The sequence below is a fragment of the Akebia trifoliata genome, chromosome 5 (assembly GCF_017979445.1).
Source record: "Akebia trifoliata isolate Shusen 1 chromosome 5, ASM1797944v1, whole genome shotgun sequence".
Taxonomy (NCBI): domain Eukaryota; kingdom Viridiplantae; phylum Streptophyta; class Magnoliopsida; order Ranunculales; family Lardizabalaceae; genus Akebia; species Akebia trifoliata.
In genome coordinates this window covers 6071861-6096730 of record NC_141379.1, presented here as the reverse complement: position 1 = coordinate 6096730, position 24870 = coordinate 6071861, and the positions used below count along the sequence as shown (strand labels likewise).

Sequence of the window (24870 nt, the reverse complement as noted above, 5' to 3'; positions counted from 1 at the left end):
TCAAAAATCAACTCATTTCAAAACTTTTAACCCATATAAGACAAAACATTTTGACCATGGTGTGGGTTTATTAATTTGTGGGGTATTTATATACTTATTCATAGGATATAAGAATATCATTTTAAGTATAAGGGCATACTTGTCCATGCCCAAAAAATGAAGAGTATACTTATTCGTGTCGAAAAAAGCGAAGTGTTTACCGCTTAGCACTTTTTTTCAATATTAAAATAGTGTTGAATTTTTTTCACTTATTTTCAGTAATAAGTGCTGAAAATATAGAGTAAATAGACGCGCTATTTTAACAAAAAGTGTTGAATTTTTTTTTTTTTTTTTTTTTCAGCAATGAGCGTAGAAAAATAACGCAAACAAACACCACCTAATTAAATATGATCTAAACACACCTCGTTTTCTCTATCTCCAAAACCAATCATATGCAACATCTAAAATAATTATTTTTGCCTTTGACAGACAATAGATTGAAAACTAGATTCAAAAACTTGAAGATTACATATTTTTGGGAGAAAAAGAAACAAAATGTGTTTTTTAGCTAGAGATTGAAGATGTTTAGGTCATATTTAGTTAGTCTTCCAGAGTAGAACAAGATCCAAGGGGTATGTCATTCATTCGAAAACACGGGGATATCTCAAATATTCAGCAGAACATGAGGGGCATCCCTAAATCACACCCCAAAACAGCTCCCTTGAAACTTATTAACTAAGATAGGATTAGATCCCACGCAAGATAACTTGGCAAGAGTAAGAAATATTGATACCTCATGAAGGGATACGCTCTTGAGCAGGATATATTTAAGCTCACTGACCAGGATTACCCACTTTCCTGGATAGGATAAAATCCACCTATTTGTAAGATCAGTCTTCTTGGATGAGACAACGATCCAAACATGTAATTAACGACATAAATCCAGGACACAGATGATAATGATCCCTAAGATCATGAAAAATATAGTGGAAGAAATGGAATAATAGTAACCCACCTAATTAATAGAATCTAAGCAAACCTATAAATGTGGCAAGAAGTGCAGTTTAAGAATTCTTGTTATATTTCCCGAATTAAAATTTATTTATTTTAATTCCAACTTGAGCATCAGATAGTTTTTAACAGATACTACACAAACATCCAATTACAATGAAGGCAATGTCAATAACAAACTCGAACATGCAACAACAATGATCTTGAGGTGTGTGATCTACGGAAAATCACACAATAAATATAAATCCAATGGCTTTGGTTGAATTATGTTTAGTTGAAGTTGGACCTGAACTAGCAACCCCAAGTACAAGGTTGGGTAGGGTTTGTGCTGTATAATTGAATATTTTGGGACCGGTCAGGTTCTGTTTAGTGTTTGTTGAGCCCATACAATGTTACATTTCTTGTTTATGTCACATTCCTTCTTGAGAAAAAATTTCCTTCTATTATTAAACACACACTTCTCAATAGAGCTAGATACAAAAAGAATCCTTCAACTCTGAAACAATCTATGCTGGAGAACCACCGGGTTTCTTTCTCCAAGAAAAGTGAGGTAAAAAGAAAGGAAAAAAGAAATAAAGAAGATACAATAGAGCTGCAGAGACACCAGGCCAATACACGTATAACCCTTCCAATTTCATTAGTGAAGCGACTACTGATGAGTAGTCATGGTAGGTCCTGGCATTATTGTAAATTGCAGACGTTGTTGCTGCCCAGACTGTAGGATGAATGCGACTTCCGCTGCTCCTTCCTGATTGACCGAAATAGTTGACGATATTTACAAAAGAGTCAAAACTCATATAATTTCCTAAATGAATCATGCAATCAGAGGTTTTCAATAGTTACATCTATATTCTATATATAAAAAAATATGTCCCTTCCCAATTCTACTTACTCCTCAAAATATCCATGCCCAACTTGAATTCATGGATAGTTTTCCCTTTTTATAGCTAGAGTTTACCCACATGGGCATCCTCTTTGGGATTAAGCGGATATAAGAGGAAAGATGATAAAGCTGGAGGGGTATTATTGGAAAGTGAGAGAAGAGGAAAAGCATAAAGTTGGAGGGTATTCTTGGAAAGTGAGAGAAGAGGAAAAGCATAAAGTTGGAGAGTATTCTTGGAAAGGGGAGAAGAGAAAAAATAATAAAGTTTGAATTTATCCTTTTTTTTAATAAGTAAATAAAATCTTTATTAAATAATTTATCCTTGAGATTCGTGGCAAGATTAAATCCCTACCCCTCTTTATGGGAGGGATTGAGATGGGAGCAGGCAATCGTCCTGTTTTATTGTATAGATGAGGGGAGAGAGAGAGAGGAGGAATTTTAAGCCATATTAAACATTCCTAAGAAATTAACTGACCTCCATGTGCCTTCGACGCTGCAAGACAGTGATGGCCCAGGCTATAATGTAGCATGGCAAAAGAAATCCAGCAACCCACACCAAGAAAATCTGTTCAGCATCAAACATTCAATCACAGACTGCAACAACAGAAAGGAAAAAAAAAAAGATCTAAAACTAAACAAATATGGGAAAAGTTGTATCTCCCATCCACTTACAGAGAAAATAGCGGAAGCATCATCTAAACTGGTGACTGCCAATGTATGTCTCAAAAGCAGAAACCCCAATAACTGCAATGAAACAAAAATTCAATAAGCTTAAAACCAAATGTTTTTTTATTGAGAAGATTTATAGAAAAATGGCAAACTATATGGCCAGAAATTTCTGACTCAGATGACAATGTCAATATCAAATCACTAAAACAAAGAAAACAAAATGTCAACAAAAGTTTCCAGATGATCGCGAAAAAGCCCCATGCTTCACCAAGCAAGTAATGGACACCTCGTCAATGATGGTTATTAAGCTCTAGTTACGAACCAGACTACTTAGAGAATTTGCAAGAATGGAATTGTTTATTACTACATTAGTGCACCCTAATGTGGTTTTCCCTTGTGTAAATAGTAGCAGTGCACTATCACATCATTCCTGTATCATTTCAATTGACAGGTACAATTATTTTAGGTAATTCATGATCGTGGGGGCTTACAATTAGAGCAGCACAGCGGCAAAAAGCAACGCCACTGTCATTCGTAGTGTCGTACTCATCATTGTCAGCCTCCAGAAAATGGCGTTCGGCTGCTGCTGTTGCCAAGAGCCTAGGATCATGCAAGTCAAGAGAAGTTTCAGATATTGACCAACCTTCACTGCAAGAGAAGTCCAAATTCCAAAACACAAAGAGAAAATATAAGAAGGTAATGTTCAGATCTTTTTTGGCAAACTGAACATCTGTAATTGAAATTATGAGTTTACTTCAAATAGTCAACATCACAAAAGTTACAAACCTCCAATACTACAAAACTGAAAGACTCTGAGAAGTCGAACTTGCCTGATATCGATGGCTGTATCCTCATAGGAAGGTCGAGGTGGTGGGGAAGTATAATTAGGCTGATAAAGCTGAACATCGGAAGCAGAATCCATGATTGACAGTTAGTTCAGAATAAATTATATTGCAGTATGGTGCAAAGATTACAATAAATTAAATAAGGAACAGATATGTATATGTACAAATGACGGAGAATATCAGCACTTTGAGTAAGATTGGATACACCATCGTACTAGATAAATCGGTGACCTACTCAACAATATGCTCAGTAAGATAATAAAACAACAAGTACCCTCAGAATTTTATGTACAGATACATACATAATAATGTCTTTTATGTTCTAGATCAATGTAATAAGGACATTTGATTTTGCACTACACATTAGACACATTCTAGGACACTACTGAGAAATCTTTAACTTATTCAAACATACATTTTCGATATATTGACCATATGATTTTAAGGTATATAACCTCATCTAAATACATTCTCTTTGTACTATAGACTTAATATGAAGTAAGCATTTTCAAATATCTCTTTCAGCATACAAAAAATGTACAAACTAGCTTATCGAGTTTGTGAAAGTTAGAGTATGCTTGACTCTTCGTACCAGTGCTGGACACCACTACACATCGAGGGCTTTGTTATATAGGTCTGGATGGATAAATATACTAATTTGATATATTACCAAAAGAATATATGTGAAGATACAAACTCATATATGAAGATACGTACAGTGAAATGCACAAATAGATGGTAATGTGGGTGACAAAATATGCACCCAATTGATAAATGTGATAATTCACGTCAACATAGTATTAATACTCGGTATCACAAAAATACGCATATCATGCTCAAAACCAACTCGAGATACATATATTCAATACATTGGATACATCAACAATTGGAGAAGATGGGAGTTCTCATCCAAGTGCTTTCCATGGCATCATTATATGAAACATGTAAGGAATGTGAAGGATTCAGAGATTAATTAAGAAAGAGAATCAATCCATTGATTTCAGGTTGATTTATTGATCCTTTTTTTTTATAAGTCAAAGATTATTTATTGAAGAAAAGGAAAAGGCATAGTCGAGAGGGAAGCAAAAGCTTTTAGAAAAGAGAGAGCTATAGGAAGGAGTAGAGAATTACATCAAGGAAGCCTACGGATGTAATCATCAGACTTGAAATGAGCCTCATAAAAAATATGGCGTCTCTATTCCTCTCCTACCCTTTCTTGGTTTTCATGAAATTGTGAATAAATGTTCTTCTTTGAAGATTGAGATTTTACTATGAAGCATATTTCGAGGAATCGACACCAACATAAAATTAACAAAGAGAATGAACGAAATTCATTGAACTTAATCTTTTTAGAAATACAATGGTAGTTGAAAAACACATCTTGCAAAGATTTCAATAGTTTAGACAGACCAAAAAGAAATAATGTCAGCTCTACTTTTAATTATACTTCAATAAAACCCAATTCATGTTTATATTTGTGAGACAACTCTTGCGATTAGTCATAACTCCAAAAATTTGTTTATTTGACAACTTCAAGCACCTAAGATGTTTTCATGAATTTTAAGCGATATATATTGGTTCATGATAAATAATCAAAAAAATAATAAGCTGTGAACATACCTGTTTGCATATTTCACAATTAGTATCACCTTTCTCGTTACACCATTTCTGTACACAATTCCTGTGAGCAAACTGGATAAAACATGATTGTAAGCTCCGTATTTTCAATCTATATGTCTCACATATGACATTGGAGAAGATAGATAGGACAAGAGAAATGTATTCCAACAAACAATTGGATCTCAGAGAAATCTAAAATAATATTATCTTATTTGGGCTATGTCTTGGAATATGACAAGGTTTATGACTATAAATACAAAAGTACATGCCAATAACAAACTCATGTTTGTTTCTTGGAAAAACTAGATAAACACGAAAAAAATTCCCCAGATTCCTGCAATATAAGAGATACATAAGGTTATAACACTTTTTGGCTGGTGCAAAAAAATTCATAAGTGCTTCTGCTTTCAAATAGCAGTGTGCATAACAGGATCTGTTTGCCAGAGAGAAAAAAAAAGAGGCAGTGAAACCTTCTCGTTCAAAATGACTATTTTAATAAGAGAAAGTCACCTAAGAATTGAGGCTTTTCATCACAAACATTAAGATGCCTACCATACCCATACTATGGCATGTAAAGCATCGAACATGCAGAATTGAAGGGACGAGTCAGTCTTTAGTCCAAAACACTAATCATCATGACTGAACAGAAAATACAATGTGAGTCAAACGCACAAAGCACACCCACCATCACAAGTGGCAGTAGAAGAAAGGGGGAACCAAAGTAGAATGAGAAATATCTAAGTGAAGTACGTTCCTAACTAACATAGTAAGATTTTAAGCCTTACTAAGGGTCGTTTTGCTCAAATGGATTACAACATTACAAATCCAACACCACATACTAATAAGTTTCATCGAAAAACTCAGATCCAAAAGAAAAAAAAATTCATAAAATAATTTCTTTTGAGGTAGATCCAAGGTTTTGAAAATGGACAGCTACCGAACTTCCACATAACTCCCAAACTTAAAATTAGGGTGGGTTGGAGAGTAATCCAGGCTCAATCCGAGTTGTAGAACCCTCAACCCTAGCTCAACTCAACCTAACCATCGGGCTAGAGCTCATGAACCCAAGCTCAACCCGAGATTGAGCTTCTAAAATCATGTTGAGCTCGGGTTAGCCCAAATTAGGTAATTTTGGGCGGGTTGGACTCATTGAGCAAGCCTAATTTCATTTTGATCAACACATAAATTTTCTTTTATATCTTAAAAAATAAATACAATATATAAAAAATAATAAAAAATAAAAAATCAATAGTAAATAAATTTGCACAAAACCTCCAAATCCATTAATTTTTATATTATAATTGTTTTCCTTAGTTTTACAAATATGTTTAAGAGGAGAAAACTAATATTTTTTTAAATAAATAAATAAAAATATTTATATGTAAATATATAGCATTGGGTTCGGGTTGAGTTAGGTTGCCCGGAGCCTCAACTCAAGCTCAACCGGAATTTAATTCGGGTTGAGATTTCCTAGCACATGCTCAACTCATTTTCCATATAACCCAACTCAAGCTCGCACATCAATCGGGTTGAGCCTTGGTTGAGTTCGGATTAGCCTGCCCAAGTTGCAGTCCTACTTAAAATAGAAAATTCAAAGGTGAAAAAGAACTTTTTTTTTTTGAAGTTCATAAAATGTTGTCTACTACAACCCTAAAGCACCAGATCATGTTTTTGGAAACCAAGAGATGAGCTCAAGGTCCCTTAGTAAGGGTGAAATTCTTACTAACTTAGTGAGGCTAGTCAGACTCAATATCTAAAGAGTCTATAATTGTCATAAAGGCTCCAAGACATGATAGCATTTCTCATCCATGGAATTCACGCAACCGGAGTTCATCTCTCATAAAGTTTCCAAATATAAGCTCAAAGAAACATAACCCATATAATAAAACGACGTGTTATATTTGGACTCAAAATAACCCCAAGGGGTTGGCTTAGTGGCAAGCCAAGCCTTGATAAGCTCCTCAGGAAGGGTAGGTCAAGCATTCAAAACCTCACGAAGCAATGAATTCCTTGGGGGCACCCTCCAGGGTTAGAGTGACCCTAGACTCAACCAGTTGCAAGTAGGACTTTCTGAGGGGGCGATGTACATGACCATGGGATTAGTCTCACGCAAAGGGTGGGGATACCCACGATAAGTATATATATATATATATATATATGGACTCAAAACTGGGATAGAACTCATGCCATAGTGTTGCAACGCTTTGGATTGTAACGACAAGATCCTTAATCCCAATACAATATGCTACAGCTGGGAAAACCATAAATGCCTCTAACTACCTAGAAAAAAGTAGAATCAGAGTAATTCAGCAACTCTAAGTGCCATAGGGGGAAACTAAAAATCTTGGGATGAAGGAATTCGTGGCTCTTCCTTGCAAGAACAGAAACTTGGCTTGAATAACATAATTCTACAGTGATTTTCAAAATGAAGAAAGGGTTAACTCAAAATATACCTTCAAACTGCCACTACAAGCACATGGGGTCTCCAAGTTCTCAATGTGGTCTTCGTCTTGACAAATTCGGCACTCTACCATCTGAATATGTAGCTCTTCTTCTTCGGGTACCATGTGCTCGTCCACTCTTCTGCAATTGCTGGTAGAACTCGAAGGAATTGCGGTGTGGGCAACAGAGTCTTCTCCATAACACCCTGGAGCCTCAGACCCTAGAACGGACTGTAAGGTAGCAGATGTAATGAGACGATTGACATACAAAACCACGTTATCACTCATTCCTCGGCAAATTTTTGTTGAACGTAAAGAGCTGATTCAAGTCAACTTCGCCCACTGTCCTTGACGCCAAAGCTTTTGTTTTTATCTAAATTTACAAAATTTTACAGGTCATAACGGTTGTTAAACTTAATGTGGAGAAATCAATATCAACAAAAGCCTAAAATCTCATATTCTTGCTTCCACCAGAACTGTCACACGTTACTACAAATAAAAAATTTACATTTTAAAAAATTTCTATTAAAGAAAGCCACATTCTCGAAGAAAAACTTCAAAAACCGAAGTAAAAGTCAGAAAGTATTTCAAATCAATAAAATTCCCAAACTTTGTGGATTTCTAACTCGACAAAACCCTACGCGATCATTTTTTAAAGAAAAAAACACACACACACACACTTTTTTTTTTTCGGTCAGTCAAAGCCTGTTATTCTTCAGAGATGCTTAGAACATTAAAAACGAACGACAAATCGCAAAACACTTCAAACGCAGAGGTGAACCCTAGAAATGTGATTTTCGCTGAAAATCACAGCGACTCGAAGAATCGGATCGGTCCCAAACAATCACAAACAGATAATCAACAAAGAAAAAGGGGAAATCGATCAAATGTACCTTCCAATGCTCTTCGATCGCGCGTTTGGTCCTGAAATTATCTTCAAGAAAAGCTTTCTTCCGCGTTTTCTCTTGTTTGAATATACAAGATGACAACTCAAACAAGACTACTATTTATAGCTACTATTAGTGCAGGAGGCTCGGACGTAACGAACCTCAGCCTCAGTAACGGCAGTCAACGTGAAGAAAGAATGGATTTTGCCTCGTATCTGCTGGAATCATGATTCTAAGGGTATTACTAATTATGTTTAATTTTCAAGGGGCAATCCATGAATAACCTATATATTTCAGGTTCGGGAGATTTTATATAAAATTTCCAAACCAAGCAACGTGAAGACCGTAATGGCGAATAGGCGACGGTTCTTTAAATCTTTTGAATTCTTTCGTTTGACTTTGACTGTTCTCTCTGCTAGAGGAAACCTTGGAGTCCTCCCTGAGGAAGACGTTTTCCCTAGAATTGAAGCTGTTGGATGATCCTCAAGATTCGAGATCGTTGTTGGAGAACCATCCGACCATAGGAAGACGTCCTCTTCTGCCGGCTATTTGCACACATCGAAATGGCTAAATGCACCGCTTAAATGACTTTTGTAAATTAAAAATTATCATTTTACCCATTCATTTTGACTTATTGCACCCATCGCCTACCGATTCAAGGCCCATTTTTTTCTTCCTTCCTTCCATCCTTCCTTCTTCTTTCCTTCCTCCTTCTCTTCTTTTCTTTTTATTCATCTCGTTCTGAATTTTATGAGGTTAAATCAATGAAGATTAGATTTTTAGGATTTTAAAAAAAAATATATCTTATTTTTTAAAATTTTATTTTATTTTTTTATATTTAATCAACAAAGAAGATGAAAAATCACTATTAAAATCTTAAAACAATGATTTTGAATCAAAGAACTCGAAATTATTTTGATAATTTTATTCGATAAGTTTAGACTAAACTTGTTTTAGCAAATTCGGCAGGTACCTACCGAATATTACTAAACAAATTCGATGGGTACTTATCGAACATTACAAAACTAATTTGGTAAGTATCTACCGAATCTTAAAAAATAGATTCAATAGGTACTTACCAAATAGAACTTTCTAATGTGAATGACTTCGACTCAATTAAAAGTATTTAAGATAAAATAAATAAATAAGATCAAAATTTAAAATCCTCATTGAAATGTTTCTAGATGCAAAAAAGAAATAAAAGAAGAAAAATGATTCTATATTTTTAGGTGTGTAGAATAAGCAGTTTAAGTTAAAGTATATATCAATAGGGGTGTGTTATTTTAAAGTTAAGGTGGGTATTGCAAGAAAATAGGTGAAATGAGTCATTTCGACTTGTGCAAATAGCCGCCCCCTCTAGAGTGGGATGACTTACAATTGTATTTGGGAGGTTCTATTGGCTCACCAACTTTTAATGACAACACACCATCAATTTAACCTACACCAATTTCAAAACGATTGGTGTTTTATTAGTAAAAGTTGTACCAATAGAATCTCTCTTATATTAGTAAAAGTTGAGTAAATCATAAGGGCAATCTATCATACTATTATCGTGTTGAAGTTCTTGAGCAATAGGCAATCGAGAGCTTTGACAACCTAGTATGAGTTAAGACGTTAGGAATTATTTTATTTTTTAAGAGTCTTGTTGGAGTAACATTGAAATGTACATCGATTCTAACACTCTGATATGGTGGTGCACATATAACCATAGATGCTTTTCACTCCTATCTTGATAAAAAGCATCTATGATTATGTACAGGGGCGGAGCTAGGATTTTGCCCATGTGAGGGCAATCAAAAGTAGAAATTTTTTTGTGAGAACAACTAAGAGTGAAAATAAAAATAGTTGTGTAGACACCCCATTTTTGCATTCGCCTGATTAATCAACTTGTTAACCCGATCGCAATGGTCCCCAACGATGGATGTTTATTTTAATGCTTTATTTTGTTATCAGATATGTTTCGAAAATTCGGATGAGGTATCTCGAACTGACAAAATTGTAGAAACCACGCTACGCTAGGAAAATATAAGTCCAAAAGCTTAGAAATCATCATCTTGCAGATAAAAAGAAGTTTTACGATAAAAATCGCTAAAAAATGACAAAATTATCAAAATATCCCTAACCTTAAAATATATCTAGAGCCTACATTACGCTTAGAAAAACCCTTTCGAATACATAAAACAACAAAATCAGAACTAAATAAATCATTTGGCCAATTTTCACAGAATTTGACAAAATTACGAAAATGCCCCTCATAAAGTTCACGACCATTTAACACAAATTTTTTTATAAATGACACAAACCAATATTTCCATTGAATTCCTTACGAAAAATCGATTCTAAAACATCCTAGAACATAAAAAATCGACTTAAAACGCGAAAAGTCCTCTCTAGGGGCAAAACGATAATTTCACAATTTTTATAATTAAAATTTTCAAAATTAATAAATAAAATATTAAATAATTAAAGTGAAACATTAATAAAATTAATTTTAAATTTTAAATTAAAAAAATCGATCAATCAGGCTCTCAGGCAAAATTGTTGAGGGTTGTCAAGATATTTCTTTAAGGACCCCTCCATTTGAGGGTCCAAAAGAATTGAAGATAAAATAGAGGGGGGTTCTCCAAAAAATTAAAGTCAATGAAGTAAGACTAAAGTCAAGATATTAAAGTCAATCAAGTAAGACTAAAGTCAAAATTAAAGTCACTCAAGTAAGACTAAAGTCAAGATATTAAAGTCAATCAAGTAAGACTAAAAGTCAAAATCTTAAAGTCAATCAAATAAGACCAAAAGTCAAAACCCTAATAGAGTTCTAATTAAATAATAACTCTATTTAATAGAATTCTAACTAAAATATAACTCTACCTAAAACAATTCTAATTAAAATACAACTCTACCTAAAACAATTCTAACTAAAATATAACTGTAATTAAAAGAATTCTAATTAAACATTAATTCTATCTAAATCAACCCCTAAAAATATCTATAAATAGGGGTCCTCACACCATATTTTCATATCAAAGAAAAAACCCTAGAAAAAGTAGGTCAAAAAGCCTCCACAACCTTCTCAAAACCCTAATTTTGAAGCCCCCAACTCCTTACCTAACACCCATACTTCGATTTTAGCCTGAAAAACACCTAGAAGCCTTTCAAAAACACCACAAAATCCATAAAAAAGTTCGAAGAATCTAGATCTAAGAAAGATATACCTTACCTCGGAGATCAGAAATTAGATCCGGAGACAGAACGAAGCAAGAAGTACGGAACAAGGAGCGGTTTTATCAGATTTGAGGGAACAAAATCGTTGTGCTCGGAAAAGGTGAGTATTTTTATTTTTTTATTATTATTTAGGTCTTGTTAGCAATGTAGTTTTATTTGAAAATTAGTAGAGACCGGCGTTTGTCGGGCGGGATTAGTGCCTAACACTTTCTAACCCCGTAACGTGATCCCCGGACCCGTATTTTTCTTTCGTAAATTAGTTTATTTGCCTTTTAGAGTCAAAGTTTGGTTCCTAGACCGTAATAACTAGGTGGCAACTCCCAAACCTCAAAAGTCAAAAGTGGATCCGCGTACCCCGCGGATCGAGGGCGCTTTCAAGTTGTGGGAGTAATTAAGAGTGGGAAAAAAAATTATGGGGGCAATATGGCAAATTATTTTATCCATCGTTAAAATTTGTACCAATAACTCACTAATCTATAGACTATGAAAATTCTTGAGAGGGCAAGTGCCCCCACTGTAAATCCGCCCCTAGATGGCATCACCAATATTATAATACTATACTATGTTCTTATATCGTATTTAGGTACCTCTAAGGACTAGTTGAGATGGTAAGGGAGACTGGGTGTGCTCCCCAGGTCTCACCTTCGAATCTCTATATGCCCCATCCATATAAAAGTGACTATATTCAACTACTGTTTATTGCGAATATGTACCAATTAGTCTCTTAGTAAAGAATAAGGACCAACTAAGCCTCACTTAATAAAGTATTAATCTATTAAGGATCTTTTGAAGAGTATTTTAAGAAAAATGTCTGAAATACCCTTTTAACAACTTTACGTGATTTGATCTAAAAATATATTTAGTCAAATAAAAAACTTGACCAATTTTTTTATTATTAATATTTTTGTGAAAATAAAAAATGATTTTTATTTATTTATTAAAAGTTATTCATAAATTTAATATAATTTTATTTAACTCATTTGAGTCAACTTGCTCATTTTTGAGTTAAATCAAATCGATAAAGATTGAAGCTGACTTTTAAAATTATGGTTTATTTATTTAAATTTATTTATATATTTTAATGAATCTAATATCAATAGACGAAATCAATTTGATAATGATGACAACACTCATCTCTATTATCATCGTCATTATCATTTATGTGAGTTAAAGATTTTACTAGTTTTGGGAAGAGAAAACAATGAGTTTTTTTCTTCTTTCAGTAAGATATTTTTTTCATTGATATGTAAAAGATGATCATAGTCAAGGGCATGTAATTAATTTTAAAACATGGGAGTGTTACAAATATTATCAAATAAACACGTTTCTTTAAACCCTACAAATCCTTGAAAGGGTAATTATGTCATTTTTGCTTCAAAAATCTTTTTAAAGAGTCCATAATTTTTCAAAAGGGACTTTTTAGTACATATTTTCAAAAAATAGGTCTTTACAGTCATTGTCCCTTTTTGGTTTCACCAAAATCTCAAATGTACAGATCCAAGAAGATTCAGACTTACCTGTCAAACATCATTTGGATCGAAGGCGACACCTGAAGTGTTGGAGTGGCCAACCTTTTCTGATCTGACCAGTAAGTTTTCACAATCTATTGTTTTAATTAATCATCTATAATTTATGGACAGAATTGTTAGAGAATTCTAATATATATATATATTAGAATTGATAATTAGAATCTTTATAGTAAATTGGGGGAAAACTTTCAAGCGCCTATCCCACTTCAAAATTTTGGTAGAACCCCTTCTTTTAGATGTATGACACGTGGTGCTTTGAGGGAGGTATCCCAAATATAAACAAAAAAGTAGGGGGTGTGAAATATTCGCAAAGATTATGTCATGTAGCAGAGGAGGGTTCCTCCAAAATTTTGAAGCTGGTCGTTTAAAAGTTGGACTCGTAAATTGGAATCTCTTTTCTTTTTATTAAGAGTATGAAATGGTTCAATTTCTGATTTCTGATCATGTCTGAGCCTCCACACTTGCTCTAGTTTCATGGATCCAAACTTGAAATTGAAAATCCTAGGAACTACAACCAAAATATATAATATTACAAAGGAAGTTCGACATACTATATATTAAATATTTGTAATACCGTTCAATCTGTTTGCACTTTTTAGTTTTTATTCCACTAATTGTAAATCAAGTATTTATTGCTTAATTGCGTTATTCACACAACCAACAAATCTATTTGCTACTCGACATCGTGGCATTGGTGCTATACATGATCAGATACATGAACACTATTAAAGAAGAATGTTAAACATTTTTTTTTATCTTTTTGAACTTCCTTAGACAATTCAGCGGTTCCGTCACCAAATCTGATTATTTCACCCTCCGCAATGGGTTCATCGTGGTAAGTCCAATTGAGTTACAAGACTACATTGTAATGTGATATAAAGTGCATATTTTGGCCTGACTAGTATAGTCTACTTGTAATCTGAACCCAGTCCCCTTCAGTCTTGGTTGGATCTAGAGCTGATCCAAAATATCAATATGTAAAATAAATGGGATACTTCCCCCAAACTCCTTTATCGCGATCCTTCTAAGGGTTGTTGGAAAACTCGTTATTTTTCTCATTTTATCAGACTACCCATTTATTCAAAACTTGACTGCTTTCATTTCTACTTTCCATAAGCAGGCTCGAGTTCTTTTTTTAACCCGAAACCAACGTTAGTAACCCATTGAGATCAGGGGCGGAACTAGGATTTTCTTGTAATGGGGGCAAACTATCATTAGTTGTATAGTTGAAGAACTCAAAGGGAGGGAGGTGAGTGTGTGAGGGCAAAAATTAGAGGGAGATGAGGGGTGTGGGGGCAAACAGGGAGAGAAGTGAGGGAGTGAGGACAAATGGGGCATGTAATTAGTTGACAAAATAGGGGTGTCTCAAAGTTTTCTGGGGCAATTGCCCCCGCCAGCTCCTTACTAGCTCTGCCCTTGATTATGTATGTACCACCACACTATGTACATTTTAATGTTACTTCACCATTATTCTTTTTCTTTTATTTATTTATTTATTTTTAAATATGATTGACAATTAGCATGTCAGATGTCTTAATCGGAAAAAGTAATGCATTCCAAGGTCGTAGATGCATGAATGAAAATCATAACTTGTTGGATCTTATTAGGCGAGAGTGACTTGTACTTTAAAATTCAAATTGATCGAATGATCATCAAACGAGATCTTGATCACAAAATGTGGTACATCAAGCTTTAACAAGGCACATTGATCAAGTTGGTTTTTGGCAATGAAGATCTCCTAAGTGGGTCCCGTCCCAGAAGAATGAAGTTGGGTTGGGTCAAAGACCAACCATTATCTATTTAACCTTGTAAAACATCCCCCTTGGTATAGTTTGGGGTGTTAATCAGTTGGTACTTGGATTGACCCATTAAGCTTGGAGACCAATGGTCATAACCTGGGCTTGGCATTCTCACAGGCCCATTGCACTGGTACAAGGCTTAATTTTATGGCATATCTTCCTGGGTTGGGTTAGCTTAGGCAAGCTCAAATCTAACCCCAGCCCATTAAATCTAGAGTGATGATCCTGCCAATTAATGGAAAACATCCATGAGTTGGTGGACCAAGTTTTTATCAGAACAGACCCACTAAACATCAATGCACCTTAGTTTCATGAGTTGGGCTAGCCTAACTAACACTTCTTGTCCTATTAACATATTTTGGCTAGAGTTTTTCAAGTTTCATGACTATTTTAGTCACACCCACCCTTACAAACACTTCCTCCGCTCAAATCGCGCAACAATGACCCATATAACACATCAACCCTCCAAAATTCATGGCCTAGATTAGAGTTAAATTTAAATTCAATGGGATTTTTTTAAAAGAGTTCTTCAAATTTGTGCTCTACATCCTTGTGGCACCTGATCATGTTTTTAGTTGCGGTCATGGAACTTGAGTGACTAATGAGTTAGTCAAAAAAGGATAATGTTTTCTTCCTTCTTGATAAATTTCCCTTTAATATATCAAAGAGGGAGAAGGCATATCTGAATAGAATACATAGTACTTGATTTACATATAATACATGGAATTGTAAGATGTTTCGGGCTCACAGAAGTTACATACATACATAAAAGAACTATACAGTTTCGAGAGGATCCTTGTTGGGGAGATGATCATGATCATCACTCCGTAGTCGACGAAGCTTGAACGAACACAATCTTGGGGTAATTGTATGATCTGGCTTATCTGAAACCCTTATTAGATTGTATGACATTGCTCCTAATAGCGTTCCCACTACTGGTCCAACCACATATACCCAAATTCCTTTATAATAATGGCTCGCAATTGCAGGACCAATACTCCTTGCAGGGTTCATCGATCCTCCTGACACTGGCCTAAGAAATTGAATTAATAATTCAAATTAATGTTAGCTTAGGTGAGGTTTGTATTTTATGATATGAAGAAGGATATTTTGGTAATTTGACTAACCCGGCTAAGATGGAAGTGATGCAAACTGCAGAACCAACTGCTATCCCTGCTAACTCTCCAACCTGTGAAATTAAAAACATAAATAATGCATCATATATAGAATTTAAAAATATAATTATAATAATTTAGTAATGGAAATTAATTAATGATGAGAAATACTGCTTTGGTATCGGTGGCCACAGCAGAGGTGACGAACATCATTGAAAATGTAACAACAATCTCCATGATCAAGGCTTGAAGATGTGTTCCTGAAGGAGATGTAGTGCCCACCTTTTCAATTGGGTCTAATAGCTGGCGAAGTGTAAATGAAGCTAATATTGATCCTGTAAGTTGGGCTGCAGCATAAAAGGGAATCTACAAAGAAAACAATTAGTCCACCAATAATCATCATCATCATCATAATCACAATACCTGCCCTAGTGTTGGTTATGCCAAACAATAAGTCCCCGAGGATTAGTCGGGTGCTATAAAAGGAGACGTCGAACTGAGTTTTGAAACCATGCTCTAAAATGCTTAATTATTTCCGAAGTGTATTTAATGTATCTTATATAATATGTGCCCTTAGGGCACTCTTTATTAATTTATCGGTTAAAGTAATAAGTATTATGGATGTAATAAATTGCATTTGACATGGATCGCATATACGATAATTCAATGTATGAATTATATTCGACAACAAAGAAACCCAATCTGACTGCAATATCTAAAAGGTCCCAACCAAATTAATTTAATCATCATTGTATTCATGAACTGAAAATCCAAATTAAATCCATAAAACAAGGTAGCTTAATCTATGACGAATGATTGCCTGATTCAGAGCTCTAGGATTGGTTAGTATAGTCGAAAGCTAGTTCAGAGTTACATTTGTCTGGTTTAGAGTTGAGATGGAGGTATCTCAAGCACTAAATGTATAAGAATTGTAATGTTCAATAAAGGCATGAAGTGATCAACAAACTAGATGACACCCAACCAATCAAGATGCATGATCGACATTATATTTTGACTTCTCACTTAGAAGTACTCATTAACTTGTGCATGTTATGTTTGATTTAACATTTCAACCACACATCCTCTTATAAATAGGTGTAAGACATGAGAAAATGGTGGGTATATACCTTTTTTTGTTTTTGTTTTTTGACTAGTACACCTATTTTTAATGAGTTTAGTAATTCAATGCTGACAGGATTTGAACCCAATTTTATGGTATCATCACCCAATGACTTTATCATTTAAACTAGCTGGCACTACCAAATTCTTGGTATATATTTTGTGACATGAATCTCATAAAGTGAAACAAATATGAGAGTTTAGCGATGCAATCAACAAGTCAAGCAACTACCTTCGTAAAAAATCTTGGGGGTTCTCTCCCTCTCATTGGGTTGTTGTTCTTTTATTGTGTGTGATTTAATCATGATTGTCAAAATAAATCTCAAGACATGAACCTCTAAATTTTTCCACCGATGATTATTATTTTTAAAATTATATCAAGTTTTAATTAGGATCAGAAACATGGCAAAAATATGAATCCTATAAAATTGTCAAAAAAGATTTGAAAGAGTTTAAAAGGTCATTTTGGGAGAAAAATATAGGGTCTTGTTTGGATACCAGGAGCAGAACTAATGTTCCAAAGAACAGGAGCTGAAGTACTCTATGGAGGAGTTGGAAAAGTAATTCTGTGTAAAAAGGGCGTTTGGTAATCAACTCTGTGAAATACTGGTAGAAGTACTTTTGTACAGGAAATCTGTTTGGGAATCATACTGACTTCTCATGACTTCTAGAAAAAAGACCAAAATACCTTTATTTTATACCAGTTACTGTTTTTTGTCTTTTAATGTCATAATATGCATTCAAACTATACTTTTTTGACATTTTAACTATAAATATTAATATAATATAATATTTTAAATATTAAATATTAATATAATGTGTTTAAATCCATTATACTCAAAATTAAAAAAAAAAATTAAATATTAATAAAGATTTTTTTGTTTGATTTAAGGGCAAATGAATTATGAATATTTTCATAGAAAATTAATACAGTTAAGGGTATTTTGGTAAAACGAACCGTTAGATTTTGACTCCCCGCAAGATGAGTTTTGAGAAATAGGTTTTTTCGACTTCTTTACAAAGAGTAATTTCTTGCTCATGCGCGGAGTAACTCTTCGAAGGAGTTGTTCATCCAAACGCATCCAAATGACTTCTAACTTCCCACAAGAGTCAGAAGTAGCCAAGGAGGCCTATCCAAACGCCTACTAGGTTTCCTAAGAATCAGTACTCGTCATTATAGGATCAACTTTACTTCCATATCTCTAAGAATTTCATTCCATCTCAGCCGTAGGTTTGATGCCTCGATTGTGAGTATAATTTTCCATGGCTTTAATGTGTTTAGGTGGGCATGGTCAGGCTTCCTCTTCTAATTTCCATAAGTTGAGTTATGCTAAGTTATACAAGGCTCAATGATTGCCACTACAAGCCAAGCTTAAGAATTGAGACATGTAGGTACAGCAGAACCATGGGCTCGGCCCCACCCAACCTATTTCCATGTGGGTGTGCACATCACCCAGACTAATACCATACATGCTTATGGATCAAATGGGTCTAAGGCGCACGTTAGAACATAGCCATTCTAAAAAGAAAAAAACACGCACCTGTTTCCAAGGAAAGTGCCTGACTGCAGCAAATGCTAACGTGACCGCCGGGTTCATGTGCGCACCAGAAACATGTCCCACAGCATAGATCATCACTGTTACTATAAGCCCACCAGCAACCGAAGCTCCCAATCTCGAAACCTTGTGTTCATCGACAGCGCTCAGTGCAGCCGAACCACATGTCACAAAAACTAATAGAAACGTTGCTATTGTCTCTGCAACCACCTGTTTAATTATCTCAGAAAATTGAACATTTAAAAATTAAACCAAATTAATATAAGAAACCCATATAATAAAACTAATTTTATTTACAAATTATAAGATTCAAAAACCCCATTAAAGAGAATTATATATAGAAGTGATGGTTGATTGAGTTGTATGGTAAATAACCTTTTTGAGAAAGCCAGGTGGGTAACGTTCTTCAAATAATTTCCGAAGGAAATTGAGATTTGGAATATTGGGTTTTGGTGGGTTTTCTACTGAGGCCACGTTATGGTTCTCAATTAAGTTGTTGGGTTTTGGATCTGTTGCCATATTTTGGGGGTTCAAAGACCTGCAAATACTTGATGAATGAAGGAGAAGCAATATTAAAGAGCTTAGCCCAAGTGCCCAAGATGCAGGAACTGCACGCATTTTATGCAAAGAAAGTGATCCTGTAATGCATGGAGATGGATAGCTACCCTACTCCAGGTCTATTTTGCATGCTAATTGATAAATTCTTTCAGTTCAACAATATTAGTGTTTAACCCAATGCTAACTGGTTTGTGGGTTCGCTTGGTTGGACACGACTCAGGAACGAACCTAATTTGTAGTGGTAGGTAGAGATAATTAATTCATTTCTTGGATCTATTTTTGGCTTGTGCATATATATGTAAGAATCGTAGATTTATTTCCTCGGTATACATTACTGCACATGTTTTATGGGGATGCACAGTTGTGTATCCTGAGGGAAAAGCTACTATTTTTGCACATGCCACGTCAATGAGTAAACTTAGGGAACAAAGCATAAATTCTAGAATGTTTTTTATTTTCAAAATACCATAGTTTTGAGCGGCGAGAAGAGGGGGGGCAATAATAGGGAGCATATGGGTTTCTATAAAGGGAGCAAATCCTCTGTAGTAGCCTTCAAATGGTGAAGAGGTCATGTTGAAAAATAAAAACTTACACATAGATCATGTAATGCATGGTCATGACTTAGATCATATTTGAAAAAAAAAATTAAAAATTAAAAATTTTATTTTTTAAGCTTGATTTGTGGCCTTGAAAATGCTCAATGAATTTCGAAATTTTCACAAATGGTTTTTGATGTGTTTGTCAAGTGGCGCTCTGTAAATTGTCTCATCGCACTATAGGAACGAAGTATTGCAGAGGATCCACTCCCTTCTATAAACAATCTATGACATTACAATGGGAAGAGACATACCCAATAATAGGTCTTTAGATACAGTGGTTCAGAAAATTGCCATTGGCACTTCAATTTGTATTTATTAAAATTCAATTACTTGTGAATAAAGAAAATACGTGAATGATTGAGAATAAGTTTAAGTTGAGTCGACTACCAATAAGTACTTCTTTCCTTTATTTTATTTTTGCCAAATTTCTATTATTAGGTTCAGGATTTTATATGAGCCTAATCATAATTGTAAATAAACATTAAAATTGTTTGAATGCATTCTATAATGTTGAAATAATAACTTGAGTGAAACCATTGTATTATTTGAATAGTGTGTTTTAGTTTTTAATTACCATGTGACAAATAATTTTAGAGATTGGGGTGTAATAAGTAAAAATTGGGATTTCAATAGCCAAATCATTGTATTATTTAAATAGTGTGTTCTAATCTTTTATTGGTGGCGGCGGACTCATAATTTAAGAAATTAGAGTGTAATAAGGAAAGGTTGGGGATCCAATCGCAGCTCTCTTGGTTTGGTGGGATAATACAACATTGCTGCATGTCAAAAACTACACCACACCGTATCGTATCATTGTATCATTCCACGCCCCGTGGCCTACCCCGACTCATGGAGAAAGGATGGATGCCACTTGCGACCAAACGTAGAAAAGGATTGCAATAATAACGTGCACTCGTTTTTTAATATTTAATTAACACTTTTAAGAGACATAAAAAACAAGAGAGATGAAAAAGTAACAAATAAAAATAAAATTATTTGCTTTTCTTTTTATTAAAAAATGAACACAAATATTAGCATGATAGATGATTGTTGATGGTGGATAAGATCTTGATTAATGTGAGTCATAGAGGGTTAGGGTATTCTTAATGATATTAGAGGTTCTAAAGTGACAATCTCACTATCTTGTAGGTTTCGCTAGTTCCTCGGGATTTTCACTTCGATAGGAAAAACCAGTGAGATTGTCATAAATAATATTATGAGTATTATTTAGAAGATCTTTTTGGGACAAGAAGGAATTTGTCACGATTAGAGGATATTTAAGCTATTATACGGTTGGAGTTGGAGTTCATGATGAAAAAAATCCCGACCGCCAAGTGCTAAATTATATTTAATTAATACAGTTTTCGAAGAAAAAAATCAAATGTATAAAGGCTTGTGGGCTAGCAGTATTTCGTATAATAAAAAGGTGGAGTGGAGTTGAGAAATCTTATCCTACTTCTGGAGTATATGATTCAGATTTCCAAATGAAATTAAAATACGGAGGTGATTTTTTTAACTTGACACCCGCACTAAACTTGCGTATTGGAGCATGTTTTCTAGGTTATGAAAGTTTATTTGTCTCCTTCTCACTTTTTCATTCGGTTTTGATAAAGTGTGTTTTGAAATGATAAAATTAACCTCTAAGTGGTGAATATTAAAGCTAAAATAAAATCCCCCCTCTGACACACGACCCCATAATCATAAATCTTTTTCTTGTGTATCCCGAGACAATTGATCTTCGTTCTGTGATGGGGGTGTTATCTTATCACGACTCTTTTTTTGATAATTGAGTATCTTTATAGATAGTAGACCAGGCTCGTATTAGACTTTGTCCAATTCATAGATCATGATTTTATCCGAGGACTAGTCTCGGAGCACGTGCAATGCCCGTACATCACATGCACTAGGTAAGTAAGGGTATGTCCTTATAAGTGATCCTTGAGGAATTAATGTCCATACTTGATATCGAACTCACGACCTACTAGCATTTAATCGTTTATTGGTTTAAAATTGCCATTGAGCCAAGCCCTCAAGGTTTGTTCAGGGATAATTATAGACTGTTGATAATTTGACGTTATTTTGATGCACACCTTTAACGCATTCTAACTTGTTTGCTCACAGTCCAACAAACATTTGACATGTGGCGCGAATGCCATCAACAATAGAGAGAACTCTTTTTTGACAATCTAACAATACAACCTTTTAGATTTCATGAAAATATTCATATTTAAAAAAAAAAAAACCTTCATATAATTTTGTCCTCTACAACTGCATTGCATCAGATCATGTTTTTGAATGTCACAAGATGATCAAATCAGAAAGTTTTTTTTCACTATAGGCAAGAAAGAGAAAGGTGTGTCAAGGGCATTCAGCAAATAAGGGTTTAAAAAAAAAATTTGTTTACATCTGTTTTTTCATTGATCTATAAGAGGTAAAGGGGGCTGTCATTAGTTTTAAAACATATGAGTACTTCAAATATTCTCAAATAAATACGTTTCCTTAAATCTCAAAAATCATCGAAAGGGTAATTACGGCATTTTCAATTCAAAGAATCATTTTAGTCTAATATTTGATCAAATGAGTACTAAAGTGTCCAGGTTTTTTTTAGAAGAGACTTTTTGTTACATATTTTCAAAATATTCTAAATATTGGATGACTCTAGAGACGTAATTTTAATATATTCCATTTTATTAAGGAAAATGCTGGAATGACACATGATATTTACTGTGATTCTCACAAGTCTGACGTGGGATGTGCACATAATCATAGATGTATTTTCTCATAATACTAGAAAAAATCATCTATGATTATGCATGCATCTCCACGTCAAAATTGTGAGAATCACAGTAAATCCTGTGTCACCCCAGCACGACTGTTTTATTAGAGGATGTGAGTCAAATAAAGTCTCTCTCTTCAAATGAATCGTTATCTGTATGATAATGGCTGCTGTGATATTTTTCTTTTTAGTGGTCAATTGTTAATCTCTTTTCCTCTTTTTCATATAATAATGTAGAAGGAGATGATTGTTATAAATGTGAAAAGGACTTCAGGTGATGGGCCTGATCTGAACATCTCAACTGAAGATCGTACGGTCATAATTACATCATTTTCGGGTAACTTTATTGTGGTCTAGGACCACTCTAGCTATCATCTTTCAATATTCCCCATCTTTTTATTAACCTTTTTTACTTGCAGAATTGAGTGAGTTAAGTTCGTTAAAATTACATTTTACTTTTATCAAAAATTACTTTTTAAGAGTAAAAAGTAAAATGGGTGGTGAGGCCTAAGAGATTATAAGGAAAGACAAGACAATGAATGTATGTTGTGGGACTAAACTCAACATATCCAAGTTATGTCAACGATGCAAAACAACGAGGGATGTGGTATTGACGAAAGTACTATGTAAGAAGCACTACCTTTTCTTGTTTTGGTTCATTCACTAATAGTACCTAGAGATCTAGTTGTCGATGATTTCAATCAAATAATAAAAGTAATAAAACAACGGTGATGAAGATCGTAGTATGCCCATCCACAGTATGACAACAAAATCTTAGTTTGATCAGATGATCAATTGCTCTAATACCATAATAGAATTTGATAAGATGATGTGAAAAATCATAAAATTTTGATCCCTAGTTAAATTTCAATAATAAATAAACGATGGGCACATAAAAATTACGTAACTGAACTACACCTCTTAACTATAATATTGACATGATTTCGTGTATCTCCATACACTTTAATACAATGCAATATAAGTAACCTAATTAGAGCATCACCAGTCCTTACTCAATCCCATACTCGTTCAAAATTTAAGTGAAAATATAAAATAGGTGCTCCACTAGTGTTTTATTCAAATCCATGCCAAATCAAAGGAGACTCAAACCTCGATTCAAATAAAGGAGATTCAAAATTTTACTCAAATCTTCAATGGTCATATTTCAATTAAGATTCCAAATCTTACTAAGGATCTTGGGACTAAATGGATTACCACATTAGCATTCCAAGACCAAAGCCTTCTAGATTTTATGGAAAAACTCAAATTAAAATAAATAAATAAATAAATAAATTTGACTTCATCCAAGGTGTTGAAAATGGATGACTACCAAACCGTCATAATTAAAATTAAAATTCAACCCCCCCCCCCCCCTCCCCCTCTTAAGTTCTTAAAATTTGGTCTTCTATAGCTCTAAGGGATTGTATCATGTTTTAAGATGTAACAATGTGATCTCAGGAAAAAATAAAAAAGGAGATTTGACCTTGTCTTTATATTTTTTTAGTTAGCAACTAAAGTTCTTCATATTAAATGAATCTTTTACTCAAATTTAAGTTATGGCTAGAGAAGCTCTTACATGATCTAATCCTAATTAACATCAAATATTATTTGGTGCATCTCCACACACCTTAATATAAATTAACATAAATTAGGGACTCTAAAATTGAGTGAATTACAAGAAATTGGAAAGGTAATGACCCAGTCTTTGAGATTAAAAGAAGCAACTTTTATGCATTTATTTATAATGCATGGACAAAAAGATGTCGAAGAATCTTCCAAAATGAATACTTGTTAGCTACTCAGGTTGAAGGACTGATCACTAATTATGTTCGAATGAGATTCTCTTACTTAAGGTTAAAGGTTGAAGACATGTCTTATTCTAGACAATTTGTTGACTCTTGGATGATTAATGTGATATTTTACCACGAGGAGTGTATTAGGTGCCAGTGGAAAAAAGCCTCCTTGAGAATGGCACACTTTTAATACAAATGAATCTCTTAGAGGGCTCTATGGGGGCCAAGGGGCCATTGTAAGGGATGATCCAAGGTCTCCTCTAGCATCTCGTGCTAGTTGCATTATAGGAGACAATGTTCTAATGCATAAGCTTTGGGCTATCCAAGAAGGGTTGAAGTTGGCTATCTCCTTATAAGTTAACATGCTATGCGTGGATTCTGATTCTAAGCTTGATGTTCAATTTATCTCGGGTCAAGCAATTATGCCTTAATATGCAAGGAGGATGATCAACTCTATCAAGGAGGTCTCGAG

General features: G+C 34.2%; 2 protein-coding genes across 7 annotated transcripts; both read right to left on the bottom strand.

Annotated features, from left to right (window-relative positions):
• Window positions 1-1409: 1409 nt before the first annotated feature.
• Window positions 1410-8555, bottom strand: LOC147401256 (uncharacterized). Of its 3 annotated transcripts, none has more exons than XM_086442466.1 (8): window positions 8342-8555; window positions 7461-7821; window positions 5008-5079; window positions 3373-3440; window positions 3034-3142; window positions 2533-2617; window positions 2349-2440; window positions 1410-1738 (listed from the first exon to the last, which is right to left on the bottom strand). In XM_086442466.1, the coding sequence occupies exons 2-8, from the start codon at window positions 7734-7736 to the stop codon at window positions 1640-1642; spliced, it is 801 nt and encodes a 266-aa protein (XP_086298592.1). In that variant the 5' UTR covers window positions 7737-7821; window positions 8342-8555; the 3' UTR covers window positions 1410-1639. The 3 variants fall into 3 exon arrangements, with proteins under 3 accessions (XP_086298592.1, XP_086298590.1, XP_086298591.1); XM_086442464.1 differs by having other exon boundaries at window positions 3034-3190; window positions 8342-8551; XM_086442465.1 differs by having other exon boundaries at window positions 2349-2438; window positions 2546-2617; window positions 3034-3190; window positions 8342-8544.
• A 6972-nt stretch (window positions 8556-15527) lies between these two features.
• Window positions 15528-19306, bottom strand: LOC147401255 (aquaporin NIP2-1-like). 4 transcript variants are annotated; one of them, XM_086442461.1, is made up of 5 exons: window positions 19048-19305; window positions 18658-18882; window positions 16280-16363; window positions 16010-16071; window positions 15528-15915 (listed from the first exon to the last, which is right to left on the bottom strand). In XM_086442461.1, the coding sequence occupies exons 1-5, from the start codon at window positions 19288-19290 to the stop codon at window positions 15657-15659; spliced, it is 873 nt and encodes a 290-aa protein (XP_086298587.1). In that variant the 5' UTR covers window positions 19291-19305; the 3' UTR covers window positions 15528-15656. The 4 variants fall into 4 exon arrangements, with proteins under 4 accessions (XP_086298587.1, XP_086298586.1, XP_086298589.1 ...); XM_086442460.1 differs by having other exon boundaries at window positions 15530-15915; window positions 16169-16363; XM_086442463.1 differs by having other exon boundaries at window positions 15708-15910; window positions 19048-19306.
• Window positions 19307-24870: the final 5564 nt, after the last annotated feature.

What these genes read in the sequence shown, in the direction of transcription:
- LOC147401256 (XM_086442464.1), bottom strand. Translation starts at nt 7,736, where the DNA reads ATGAGTGATAACGTGGTTTTGTATGTCAATCGTCTCATTACATCTGCT. An exon ending in CTTGTAGTGGCAGTTTGAAG is followed by an intron (nt 5,080 to 7,460) that starts GTATATTTTGAG and finishes TGTTTTATCCAG; the next exon opens with TTTGCTCACAGGAATTGTGT. An exon ending in GATACAGCCATCGATATCAG is followed by an intron (nt 3,191 to 3,372) that starts GCAAGTTCGACT and finishes CTTCTCTTGCAG; the next exon opens with TGAAGGTTGGTCAATATCTG.
- LOC147401255 (XM_086442460.1), bottom strand. Translation starts at nt 19,290, where the DNA reads ATGCGTGCAGTTCCTGCATCTTGGGCACTTGGGCTAAGCTCTTTAATA. An exon ending in CACCTGGCTTTCTCAAAAAG is followed by an intron (nt 18,883 to 19,047) that starts GTTATTTACCAT and finishes ATAATTAAACAG; the next exon opens with GTGGTTGCAGAGACAATAGC. An exon ending in GGCACTTTCCTTGGAAACAG is followed by an intron (nt 16,364 to 18,657) that starts GTGCGTGTTTTT and finishes TTTTCTTTGTAG; the next exon opens with ATTCCCTTTTATGCTGCAGC.